Source organism: Lichtheimia ornata (assembly GCF_029851405.1).
Source record: "Lichtheimia ornata isolate CBS 291.66 chromosome Unknown scaffold00066, whole genome shotgun sequence".
Lineage (NCBI taxonomy): Eukaryota > Fungi > Mucoromycota > Mucoromycetes > Mucorales > Lichtheimiaceae > Lichtheimia > Lichtheimia ornata.
This window is the reverse complement of record NW_026695386.1, coordinates 134,774-146,799: the sequence shown is the minus strand read 5'-3', so window position 1 is coordinate 146,799 and position 12,026 is coordinate 134,774. Positions and strand designations below refer to the sequence as shown.

The following is a 12,026-nucleotide window of genomic DNA, read 5'->3' as shown; positions in this document are numbered from 1 at the left end:
ATTTTATACCTGTTCATTGGGAATAATAAGGCCGAAGATCAGCTTCAATGCTAAGCCTGATGTGTGTGTGTGCGTGTGGATGTGTGTGATTGTGGATGATGCGAGAGTACAATGAGTGAGGAGGCTCGTGTGTGTTACATTGAATAATAGCATAATGACATAACGCGGCTTAGTCAAGGTGGCGCCGTGTAATCCATACATGCTGATGTTGCAGATAGAAGTTTAAATAATGTCAAAGTAGATCATTGGTTATCATAGTCTCATCTTTTAATCCAACATGCTTTATGTAATAAGAGGTATGCATTCACTAATAAAGCTAGCTAGCTATTCTATGCGCCATGACACAATGATGGATTGGAAAGAGCGAGAGAATGAAATCGGAAGTGCAGGAGCGTGGGCCATCTTTAACTCCTTTGTTCAAAGCCACTCCAGCTTCGATTCAGATCTATCACTCAATGGCAGACGATTACGACATCCAACAGCACCTCGATCTTGTTTCCTCGTGGTCGAACGATCCAACAGCCTACTTGTCGCGTTACTATACACTGCACTTTCAATGGGATAAGGAAGCAGACGCCAATCGAGAACAGGCCATTTATGTACGACAGGCACCCAACAAGGTGTGCATTCTCGGCGTGACCAGTGGACATGCAGCATTGAAGAAAGACGACGTTCAAGTGATACCCAAATTGGAAGCAGGCGCCAATGTCAAACCCGAGACGGTGCTCTGTGATATCGTGGCGGGCGACACAACGTACGCGGTCCGAGCGCATATGCGGGGGAAGCTTCTTGAATACAATCCTCGCATGACAACGGCTTTGATCCAAGGAAAGGCGATGACCGAAGGATATCTTGCAATCATTTTACCTTTCCATGAAGACCCATCAGTGCAGCTGAAAGAATTTGTTAGTCAAGAAGACTTCCGTGCAGTATAAAAGAGAGATGATTATCACACAACCATGTTACGCAGTTACGATCATCTGACGCCATTTGTGCCGGGACACATGATGACCATCAGTTCCGTTCCCTTCTTTACATCTTTTACTTTTCATTCTCGTCCTTTTTCCTTCTTTTTCTTTTTCCCCTCCCTCTTGATGAACCATGGGCCAAACTGTTTCTACTGCTGTTCCTTATAAATCGAACGTCTTTTACGACTATGAAGACTTTTCAAGCCGCTTTTCCAAGTTGACAGTTTCAACATTGACAATTCCTATGGTTATCATCGCCTTTCCGGTTTTGAATGCTTACATATTCACTGAAGACGAGTTGACAGGCGTCAAGCTTATGGATGGGATGATTGGAGGATTACTTGGTATCGTTGGATGTGAGTATCCATTTTGATTTGTGTGTGGCAAGAGAGGGATGACCCACATGCAATCGTCTGTGCACGCGCTCATACACGCGACCTACCTATGGTTAACATGTGAAATTATTATAGGGCCTCTCTCTCCTTTTTACGCATGCTGGGGTCTCTTTCAAGTCCTTTTCAGAGATGAACCACCAGAACCAGTAGCCATTGACCAGGAACTCAAGGATATTGCAAAGCGAGAAATTGGACTCAATTGTGAACGCTTTTACAACGTTGGCGTGGTTGGTGCAGCAGGTACCGGGAAAGTGAGTTTGTGAATCAATGGAAGGTGATGGATGTGTATTGATTACGTGCTGTGTAGAGCTCCTTGATCAATGGTATTCTTGGATATCAAGATAGTGATCCACGAGCTGCACCCACAGGAGAAACAGAATCCACCAGCAAACCCAAAGGATATCGACATCCCGATTTACGGACCATGATTGTATGGGATATGCCAGGAGCTGGCACCGAGAGCCATCCAAGCGAGACCTATTTCAATGACAAGTTTCTCTACGCATTTGATACGCTCATCATTGTAATTGCCGACAGGTATGTTGTGTTTGTAACCTTACTACTTGTTTGTTTATCCCAAATATTGACTTTTTATCAGGATGTTGCAAATTGACATCGACATTGCCATGGCGGCGCAAAAACGGAGAATACCGTTTATGTTTGTCAGGAATAAAGCGGATCAAGTAAGTGGGATGGGGGATGATTGTTATGGGCAACAAGGATCATGGGCTGATATGGGAGCTTAGGCGGTAGAAGCCAAGATGAGGAGATATCGCCGGGAGCATTCGAGTACCCCTGATACCATTGTCAATCAAAATGAAGCTGAAAAAGTGAGAGCATTCAAGGAAGATATCCGCATCTGGGGAAAGGCTGTGGGTGAACTCGTTGAGGAGGTGAGTTGGTATGACAGGTCTATAAAAGAGTCTTTATTCATCAAAGGTAACTAGGTGAAACACACTATTTGTAAACATCTAAGGGCTAACCGGATAAGCAAGCGGAGGCTTTTCATCATCTCGTCATGGGCTCTACAAGACTATGTGAAGATGCTCACCGAACACAGCATGGAAAAAGATAAGCTAAGGTTAATCCATGAAGAACGATTCCTGCGTCAATTGGTCGAAGGCTTGCTGTATAAGCGGAGGCGTACAGAGAAACATCGAAAGAAGCTGTCAGAACAAATGAAGAGGCGCCCAAAAATCACACCCATTCAAGGTCAAGCAGAAGCAAAGGTGCTGAATCAAGCAAGAATCTCGTAAGTATCGATGAAGTTATGGTACGTTGCAGGTGATGGGTGCTAATTTTGCATTTGCATGTTAGGAGCGAATTGATCAATACTCGTCAACAGAGCACATAACCTCATCATCCATCTTTTTTGTTATCATCCAATCCACATAAACTTTCATGAAAATAAAGCCGCGTTGATCCGTATGAATGATTATGGTATGGTACCACACACCTGTTATATAGTAATTTGTCTTTTGTACCTAGCATTTGGAATGGGCATGTAAATCGATGAATGGTTTTAATAAATGCTGGAATCTACATACAAAGATAGTCAACTTTGAACAATGACACCCAACAATACTGCCTGTTACAGAAGCTTGGTTAATTGCAACCTTAACCATTATGTTCATGAAGGAGTGAACTCTGATACAATGTGACACGGGGACATAAACTTAACAATGCTTACCTATAGCACTTTTCAACATACCCTACTATCGTAAGCGCTCTCTAGTCAGCCATATCATTTTTCTATAAACAATGAGAAGAGGCTTTGAAGACAAACATCATCACTACTCTCATACACTTTCACAAAAGATATTTCCGGATCCATTGATCATTTTCGGCTTATTGAACATGCCATGTTTAACTCGAAAAGATTACAAAGGGCAATCATAGGCGGACCTTACTATGGCCAGGCAGGGACAGGGTTCATTATGCACTCTCCGCCAATAGGATCCGACGCTTCAGGAACAGCCCTCTCGCTTGCGGCATATACACGCCCCTCTGCATCTTTGGGTCTATTATAGTCATACTACTTGACAATGAACAAAGACCTCTTTTCATATAGCATCACACTTACATCATAGGTAAAACATAAAGGTGCCCGTATCTCTAAACTTTACAATCAAACGTGGGGTCTTTAATAGAACAAAGCTGCTCGGCGGGGTGAAAGCGATCTTGTGTCAAACTATGAAGTCGATCGTGGCCGATCCCAGATTCACCCAATGTCGCCACCAGCCAAAGTGGATCGACCTCTTGAATTTTTTTTGACGACGACGAAAATATTTTTTGACTGGTAGCGACATTGGGTGAATCTGGGATCGGCCACGATAGACTTCATAGTTTGACACAAGATCGCTTTCACCCCGCCGAGCAGCTTTGTTCTATTAAAGACCCCACGTTTGATTGTAAAGTTTAGAGATACGGGCACCTTTATGTTTTACCTATGATGTAAGCGTGATGCTATATGAAAAGAGGTCTTTGTTCATTGTCAAGTAGCTGGACCCTGGCAGAGCAAAAGATGCAGAAGGACCCTTGGGTAACTCAGCTAAAAAGTCAGGACTTCTTGTGGACAATGCATGAAAGGTACGCAACCCTCGCTTTTATGTCAAGTACATTGGCAGCTAATAGCCACTTCGAAAGTATTCCCAACTTTTGTGCATTCTATTGTAGGTGGACGATGCTCCTGCTCTAGACATTCATTTCCATGATTAAAGTAGGTTGATCCGAATGGATTTGGTTGAGTTACGCTCCAACAAGATTACATCGTTGTTTTATCGAGCGTGCTTTTATACCCAGAGTGATGTAATCTCTCTTTGGCTGTAGCTCTGTAACAATCAGCTCGGATCAACCTACTTAATCATGAAATGAATGTTCTTGAGCAGGGGCATCGTTCCTCATGCAGTGGATCTCGCAACAATGATGATTGGATAAAAGTGGCCGTTAGCTAGCAGTACATGCCTGTTCCTAGATGATCCATAAAGTAATTATACATTGACCCTTTCATTCATGCAAACGTAGCTGTGTTACACAACACGACCCTCTGCATCTTTTGCTCTATTATAGTCATACTACTTTACATTAAACAAAGACCACTCTTCATAGAGCATCACGCTTACAAACATAAAGGTGCCTGTATCTCCAAACTTTACAATGAAACGTGGGGTTTTTATTAGAGCAATGGGCTCGGCTTGGCCAACAGCACCTTGTGTGAAAGTTTCGCGCTCAATATCGCAACCAGCCCAAAAAATATTTTTTGGTCATCGAAAAAAATTCAAGAGGTCGACTCGTTTCACTTTGGCTGGTGGCGACATTGCGAAATCTGGGATTGGCAAGCTTGATCGTGAAACTTTCACCCAAGGTGCAGTTGGCCGAGCCGAGCACATTGCTCCAATAAAAACCCCACGTTTCATTGTAAAGTTTGGAGATACAGGCACCTTTATGTTTGTAAGCGTGATGCTATATGAAGAGTGGTCTTTGTTCATTGTCAAGTAGCTAGACCCTGACAGAGCAAAAGATGCAGAGGGCGTGTTTGTGGAACTTGAGTCATTCAGCACAGGCGATGCATGATTCTTGTACACTATTTAGGAATAGTTCAAAATGCCAGCTAATAACCTTAGTCCTCCCATTCTCCATTGTTGTCCAATCCAATGCATACGAACGATCGTCCTGCTCCAAATCAGCATGTCCATCATTCAACTTTCTTGATCCGATGAGATTTGACTGAAAAACGCTCAAACACAGAAACATCATCCAATATCAGAAGAATCAAATTGGTAAGTTATTTGTAAACTGCCACTTGATAGCCCATTCCTTCCAATCATCGTTGTTGCCCCATCCAATGAATGTGAGCAGTGTCCTGCTTCAGCTCATCATCTCCATCCTTCAACTTCCTTGATCCGAGCTGATTTGACTGAAACCCGCTCATCCAATGGAGTATTATCCAACTCGAGAAAAATCACTTTGATTAATGATCCGTAAAATGGCAGCCGATAGCCAATTCATCCCAATCACCTTTTTTACCCAACCCAACCCAATGCATGTGAACGATTGTCCTGCTCTAGCCCATCATCTCCATCCTTCAACTTTCATGATCCGAACGGATTTGACTGAAGGAACAACACTTAACCATTCAACCATTCAACATCAGTTCAACCTACTTAATTTCCAGCTCTTCCACTCCCACCTTGTTTTCTCGTGTTCGTTCACTATACACAATCGCTAATAGATGAAGAAGGCATCATGTTCTTTTACGTTTGTCGAGGGGGTTACACGTTGGTTGTACAATTTTAGAAGCTTGGCTGCAAAAACGAATCGATGCGCACACACATAATAGACGCCAATCACCCTCACAGCAAGTCATGAGGTGCTTGTTCGAGGACTAATACTCGTATTGTTGTTATCGACCCAAGTGTAAAGGGTATTGTTAAGGTACACACCTGTAACAGGCGGGGCGGCGTAGAGGGCACAAACCAGGAACAATGAAAGGAACGACCTTCTCCCACTCCCGCTTCACAACGATGCAAGGTAAGACCAACTCCATTTACACTCTCCACACCACTAACTTCTGGCATTGCCAACAATGCACACCGTCAATGGGTGAACAGGTGGTCAATGGCGACACATTTAGCTACAACAAGCACGTGCGCGATCTACCCATGACACAAGCTTCCATTCCAATTCAACATGTAAGTTCAATCGCTGCAATTCCTTTTATTGTTCAATTCGAACATTGTGGTACTAAAGTTCGTGTGTAGGTTGGTCTTGTCTTCTCTATATAAGACCCAATGAGGTGTCGTGTGCATTCCTTCCCGAGTTGTCCACAATGAGAGTTCTCAAGACGTCTTTACATTGCCTCTTTTGGGTATGCTGACAACAAAAGCGTGTGGTTTGGTTTTACTTGTTATCTCACATTGCGTTTATGGTAGGTTGAACATGTTGGATGATGGTACCTCTGGCAGCAACAAGATACGGATCTCAAAGCAAGAATGCTGTATGGTTGGCTCAATGGTATGCGTGGTATTGGATCTACAAAGCGAAACCTGTTAATTAACGAGCCGTACAGTGAAACAGCAGCAAGACAATATGGATGAAATGGAGATACGGCTTTATTTGAGGCAATGATGCTATTGAGGAATACCACAAGGTAAAGTGCCCATTATGATGGGATTGGTTGGATTCAAGTGGACTTACCAAACACCATACAGTGGCAGAGCCTCTTTCGGCGATACTATTATTATCACGACTGCACGTCAAGGATGTCATTGTATAGTACTGTGCTCTCCTGGGGAATTTTGGCCCGGAAACAGTGTGACTCAAGATGCGATGGCAAGGCCAATTTGAAAAGGCATCCGCTGTGCACACGGCCTCCATCCAAGTACGGCTATTGATTTCCTTGCCTACAGAGAGAAGGTGGATATCTCTTATGATGCCAATTTCAGGATCCAATGAGAGTATAGTACATATGGTGGCATACCTTGGCGCTGCAGGGTGATTATTGTATTGCCTTCGGATGGTGTATTTGGTTGCAATTCCTTGTGATCACCGTGGTTCAGGGCGTCGTGTGCCTTCCTTACCGAGTTGTCCACAATGAGAGTTCTCAAGACGTCTTCACATTGCCTCTTTTGGGTATGCTGACAACAAAAGCGTGTGGATTGGGTTTGCTTCTTATCTCACATTGCGTTTATGGTAGGTTGAACATGTTGGATGATGGTACCTCTGGCAGCAACAGGATGCGGATCTCAAAGCAAGAATGCTGTATGGTTGGCTCAATGGTATGCGTGGTATTGGATCTACAAAGCGAAACCTGTTAATTAACCAACCTTATCATAAAACAGCAGCAAGACAATATGGATGACATGGAGATACGGTTTTATTCGAGACAATGATGCTATTGGGAATACCACAAGGTAAGAGTGTACATTATGATGGGATTGGTTGGATTCAAGTGGGCTTACCAAACACCATACAGTGACAGAGCCTCTTTCGGCGATACTATTATTATCAAGGCTGCATGTCAAGGACGTCATTGTACTGTACTTTCCTGTGGAGCTCTACATGTTGTGCCCGGGGACAGTGCGACTCATGTTGCGGCCTCAGGGATTTAAAAATGCATCCTCTGTTCGCACGGCTCCATCGTTTTACGGCTATTGATCTCCTTGCCTTTAGAGAGAAGATGGGTATCTCTATTGATGCACTTCATCGCGTCGATCCACAGGAGAGTACTGGTACTATGACGTTTCTTTGGCTGTGCGCTTTGATTATTACTTTACATCCTGATGGCCTATTTGATTCCAAGTCTGCTGGTGATAATTGCGTGATTCAGGTATGTATGACTCTCGTGCTTTTTGGAGACCTTTGCTGAAACGCCTACCATTATTTAGAGGGACCATTGCAGAGAGCTGCTTGTCTTTTGGTGCTTTGAAGTTTACAAGATCACAGCTATGATTGCTAAGTATTGTTGAATGAGTTTGGACAGTTGTTTATGGTGCATCTTTTATAGGTGAATCATATCCGCAATTGGTGTTTGTTGTCATCAATCTCTATCACGTCTCTAATGGCTCGTTACCAAGCAACCGGCGATTTGTCTGAAGGGGGCATCCAACGCACGTCTCTTATGAGTGGATTGTATCAGCAACTAGCAACAGCATGCATATCTTTGGTGCCATATCAACCCTCATCCCATCACCTGGTGCTTCCCATTACCTGCAATTTGGTGGTCCTGCTGAAACAAAGGTCTCTTATCGATCGATCGATCGTGTCAGCAACAGGGAGCAGCTTTTCTATCTTTGGTGCATGTTCTGGTGGTTCGGGTTGTATCAGCAACTCCTTTGATGGATCTCTACAAATATACGCGTCTTATGGATGGATAATGTCATCAACAAGCAATGAGAGTCCGCGTTGACATCTTTGATGTTACCAAGGTCATTTATGCATCTCCTCAAGGCATTCATCGTCAAGCTGCATTCGATTTCCAATGAAAAACGATTGCCATTCACATCGCTCTTTAGCCATATGTACGTCACTCCGCAGCTAGGATCTGGTTTGGGCTTTTCGATGCACAATGCTTTCTCGATTTGCATGTGGTCTTGGGCAGCAAGGATTGTCTCGTTGCCTCTCTTTGTAAGGGCTCTTCGGCATCATGTAAGTATGCTCTCTTTGGTGGTATCAATATTACTCAACCTTCTCACTGCATATGCCCATAAAGTATCGTTCCATCGCTTTCAGCTTACAACCCGGGTGCCATCGTAGCGGGTCTTATCAACAAGCGGACGATTGCAAAGAATCGGTTTGATTTGGATATCAGCAGGATTGCGTGCATATGGCTATCATTGGTAAATGATGATCCGTCTTTTCTACGATGCCTGCCAACCTCTTCGTTTATATAGTATGTGGTCTATTCAGCGAGCTACTTGTCTCTTGGTCCTTTGGGATTTTCATGGATGCAGCTATCATTGAATGTCGACATGTTTTCGTGCATATGGCTACCATTGGTAAATAGTGATCCATTCGTTTCTACAACGCCTGCCAACCTCTTTCGTTTATTGTAGTATGTGGTCTATTCAGCAAGCTGCATGTCTTCTGGTGCATTGGGATTGCTATGGATGCAGCTGTCATTGGATGCCAACATGTTGACGTGTATATGGCTATCATTGGTAAATAGTGATCCGTTCTCTTCTTCAACGCCTGCCAACCTCCCCTTTGATTATAGTATGTGGGCTATTCAGCAAGCTACTTGTCTTCCGGTGTGTTGGGATTTCTATGGATGCAGCTGTCATTGGTAAATAGTGATCCGTTCTCTTCTTCAACGCCTGCTAACATCCTCTTTTATGATAGTATGCGGACTATTCAGCAAGCTACTTGTCTTCTGGTGCATTGGGACTTCTATGGATGCAGCTGTCATTGGTAAATAATGATCCATTCTTTCTTTCAATGCTTACTAACACCCTCTTTCATGTGGGTTACTCAGCGAGCTATTAGTCTTGTGCCCTTTGGATTCTTGATGGATGCTGCTATCATTGGATGTCGACAGGGTTTTATTCATATGGCTACCATTGGTAATTGATGATCCAGTCGTTTCTACAACGCCTGCCAACCTCCGCTTTTATCTTAGCATGTAAGCTATTCATCAAGCTACTTTTCGTTTGGTCCTTTGGGATTTTCATGGATGCAGCTATCATTGCTAAGTATCGTTCTACGGGTTTGGGAAACTGTTTACCGTACATCTTTTATAGGTGAATCATGTCAGGGTCAAAGAGCAACGTCTACAGCATCCTTCAGTGTCAGCTTGCCTTATTACATCGTTCGATGGTTTTCATTACTGTACCACCTATTGGACACTTCCTTTTATTTGCATCTGCAGCGGCAAGGCAACAAGTTCTATACCTATTAGTGTCGCCAAGTTTTATCTCGTCTTATTGTGGTCCTAGTTGTTGGCAACCCTTTCAATGGATATCCTGCTACGCATGCCTGTTACTGGTGGATCATATCAGCTACAAACAAGAAGCGGCAATGAGCAACAGAGCCCACGTCTTTAGTGTCAACAACATTTACTTGATCCTCTGGTGGTTCTCGTTATTGGCAAATTGATTTCAAGAGCCCTCTTCACCGCACGTATCTTATGGATGTATCACATCAGCGACAAACAACAATTTTACGTGTCCTTTTGGTGCTGTCAAGGTGTATCCATCTCTCATGGCATTCATCATCAAGTATCGCTTGGAGAAACGGCTATCAAAATTGGTCACTGTGTCGACATCTCTACAGCAAGGAAATGTGTTCTGGTTACTGGGTGGTATCAAACATCGTGGATTCTCATATGACACTGGCTAAGTATTACTACCATTACCTCAAAGATAAATTAGTGATATGCAGTTTTATAGGCCCATCAAGCTATAATTTTGCATGCTCTTTGGTGCCATCAAAGTCTCTCGTTACAGTTGTCAATGGCGAATCCTATTGAATTGGAAGACGAAGATCAACATTTGAATTTGGGTGGGTGTCTCAGAAGCAAGCAAGCGATCTCTATCTTATAGTTGTGGTTGTCAAGGATACCGTTTCCATGGTTTTGGAAATCAGCTACCTGCAAGTCGTCTCTTTATCGGTGGATCTTCAGAGCAATGGTTTTATCGGTACCATGGCGGATCTCATTCCTCAAGTACTTGTATGGATTCCTTGGACGTTCTCTTGGCAAGTCAATATCCTCGCGTATGCTATTTCATCAAGACCGGATTTATATGTTGCAGTGCATGATGTGTCTCTCTGATGACGCCTACCCAAGAAAGTCGCTTGATGGCAGCTACTACTGATATTGCGGATGCTTATTTGCTATGGGTAGAACGGGATGGTGCCTTGCTCATTTGTGTAAAGCATTGTTGGCAGCTATGATTTACATGCGACAGTGTGGTCAGCCCTATCTTGGCCCTATCAATTGCATTAATGAGTACTGCCTTAACCGTTGGAAGTCAGACTGTTACTCCCTGGCCTTGTGGTAGATATGGGATCATGTATTGCTATCGCCCAGCGGTATACCAAATCGTCATCATTCCCGGTATCAGATGGTCTAACTTTGCTGTTTTTTACTTATAGAGACGATGGTTACGATGACAACGACATTCACAACAATGACGATTACGATTATCACCTCATCCACAACAATGACAATGATAACGACAGCGAGATTCAAAAGGAAGTCTGCAAGATCCCATTCTTTTCAACTTGTGTATTTTTGGATGTTGGTGTGACGGATGAGATTGACGACTGGTGACGAGTACGAGTAGGAATGATGACGGAGGACGACTACGACGATGGTGATGGTAATGTACAGGACATAGCAAGATAGCTAGATGAAATAAAGCATTGTTTATTTATTACACGCTTGTTGGAGATTACTAGCTTGTGGATTACATACTATTGCTTCGAAGATGGAATAATAAAGGTGGTCCGGTTATCGGTCATGCAAGAAGTACATGGCTTTTGTGATACAATAAGGAGGAGTGAGAAGTGGGATGAGCTTGAGAAGAGAAAAAGTGAAGAGATCCCTCCATTGAGTTTCAGGTTGATTGAGTGACTCATTCAATATGTATATGTATCGTTTTACATATACAAATTGGTTTATGCAGCTCGACTTTCTTCTACATGCAAATGTAATGCATACCTTGACACACCTTCATTATTGGATGCTCTTTACTTACGTACCTTCACAAAAGGCAATCATCATCATCATCATCCATTTGTGTAGCAACCTCTCAAGGACGTGTCTGTGTAACCACCACGTGCCCTTTCACTCAGCTCCATCTTTCCGTTAATGCAGCCGACACCATCCACTAGGAGAAAGCAACTCCATCACGCTTACAGCATAGGTAAAACATAAACGTGCCTGTATCTCCAAACTTTACAATGAAACGTGGGGTTTTTATTAGAGCAATGTGCTCGGCTTGGCCAACAGCACATTGTGTGAAAGCTTCGCGTTCAATGTCGCAAACAGCCCAAAAAATATTTTTTGGTCGTCGTCGACGAAGAGGTCGACCCCCAGATCCAGTTTGGCTGGTAGCGACATTGCGAAATCTGGGATTGGCAAGCTTGAACGTAAAACTTTCACACAAGGTGCTGTTGGCCAAGCCGAGCACATTGCTCTAATAAAAACCCCACGTTTGATTGT

General features: G+C 43.4%; 5 protein-coding genes across 5 annotated transcripts; all 5 read left to right on the top strand.

The window, feature by feature from the left end:
- Positions 1 to 455: 455 nt before the first annotated feature.
- On the top strand, positions 456 to 935 carry O0I10_010229 (uncharacterized protein; the record flags this gene model as incomplete). Its single annotated transcript, XM_058490211.1, has 1 exon — positions 456 to 935. One exon carries the CDS (start codon positions 456 to 458, stop codon positions 933 to 935), a length of 480 nt encoding a protein of 159 aa, XP_058339067.1.
- Positions 936 to 1,101: 166 nt separating this feature from the next.
- On the top strand, positions 1,102 to 2,717 carry O0I10_010228 (uncharacterized protein; the record flags this gene model as incomplete). Its single annotated transcript, XM_058490210.1, has 7 exons — positions 1,102 to 1,324; positions 1,439 to 1,614; positions 1,671 to 1,900; positions 1,962 to 2,046; positions 2,110 to 2,256; positions 2,311 to 2,615; positions 2,681 to 2,717. 7 exons carry the CDS (start codon positions 1,102 to 1,104, stop codon positions 2,715 to 2,717), a joined length of 1,203 nt encoding a protein of 400 aa, XP_058339066.1.
- A 3,244-nt stretch (positions 2,718 to 5,961) lies between these two features.
- On the top strand, positions 5,962 to 7,519 carry O0I10_010227 (uncharacterized protein; the record flags this gene model as incomplete). Its single annotated transcript, XM_058490209.1, has 6 exons — positions 5,962 to 6,054; positions 6,113 to 6,123; positions 6,971 to 6,994; positions 7,059 to 7,140; positions 7,204 to 7,235; positions 7,315 to 7,519. The coding sequence occupies 6 exons, from the start codon at positions 5,962 to 5,964 to the stop codon at positions 7,517 to 7,519; spliced, it is 447 nt and encodes a 148-aa protein (XP_058339065.1).
- A 22-nt stretch (positions 7,520 to 7,541) lies between these two features.
- On the top strand, positions 7,542 to 7,830 carry O0I10_010226 (uncharacterized protein; the record flags this gene model as incomplete). The annotated part of the gene is made up of 2 exons (XM_058490208.1): positions 7,542 to 7,691; positions 7,750 to 7,830. 2 exons carry the CDS (start codon positions 7,542 to 7,544, stop codon positions 7,828 to 7,830), a joined length of 231 nt encoding a protein of 76 aa, XP_058339064.1.
- A 1,297-nt stretch (positions 7,831 to 9,127) lies between these two features.
- On the top strand, positions 9,128 to 10,198 carry O0I10_010225 (uncharacterized protein; the record flags this gene model as incomplete). The annotated part of the gene is made up of 2 exons (XM_058490207.1): positions 9,128 to 9,146; positions 10,005 to 10,198. 2 exons carry the CDS (start codon positions 9,128 to 9,130, stop codon positions 10,196 to 10,198), a joined length of 213 nt encoding a protein of 70 aa, XP_058339063.1.
- Between the last annotated feature and the right edge of the window lie 1,828 nt (positions 10,199 to 12,026).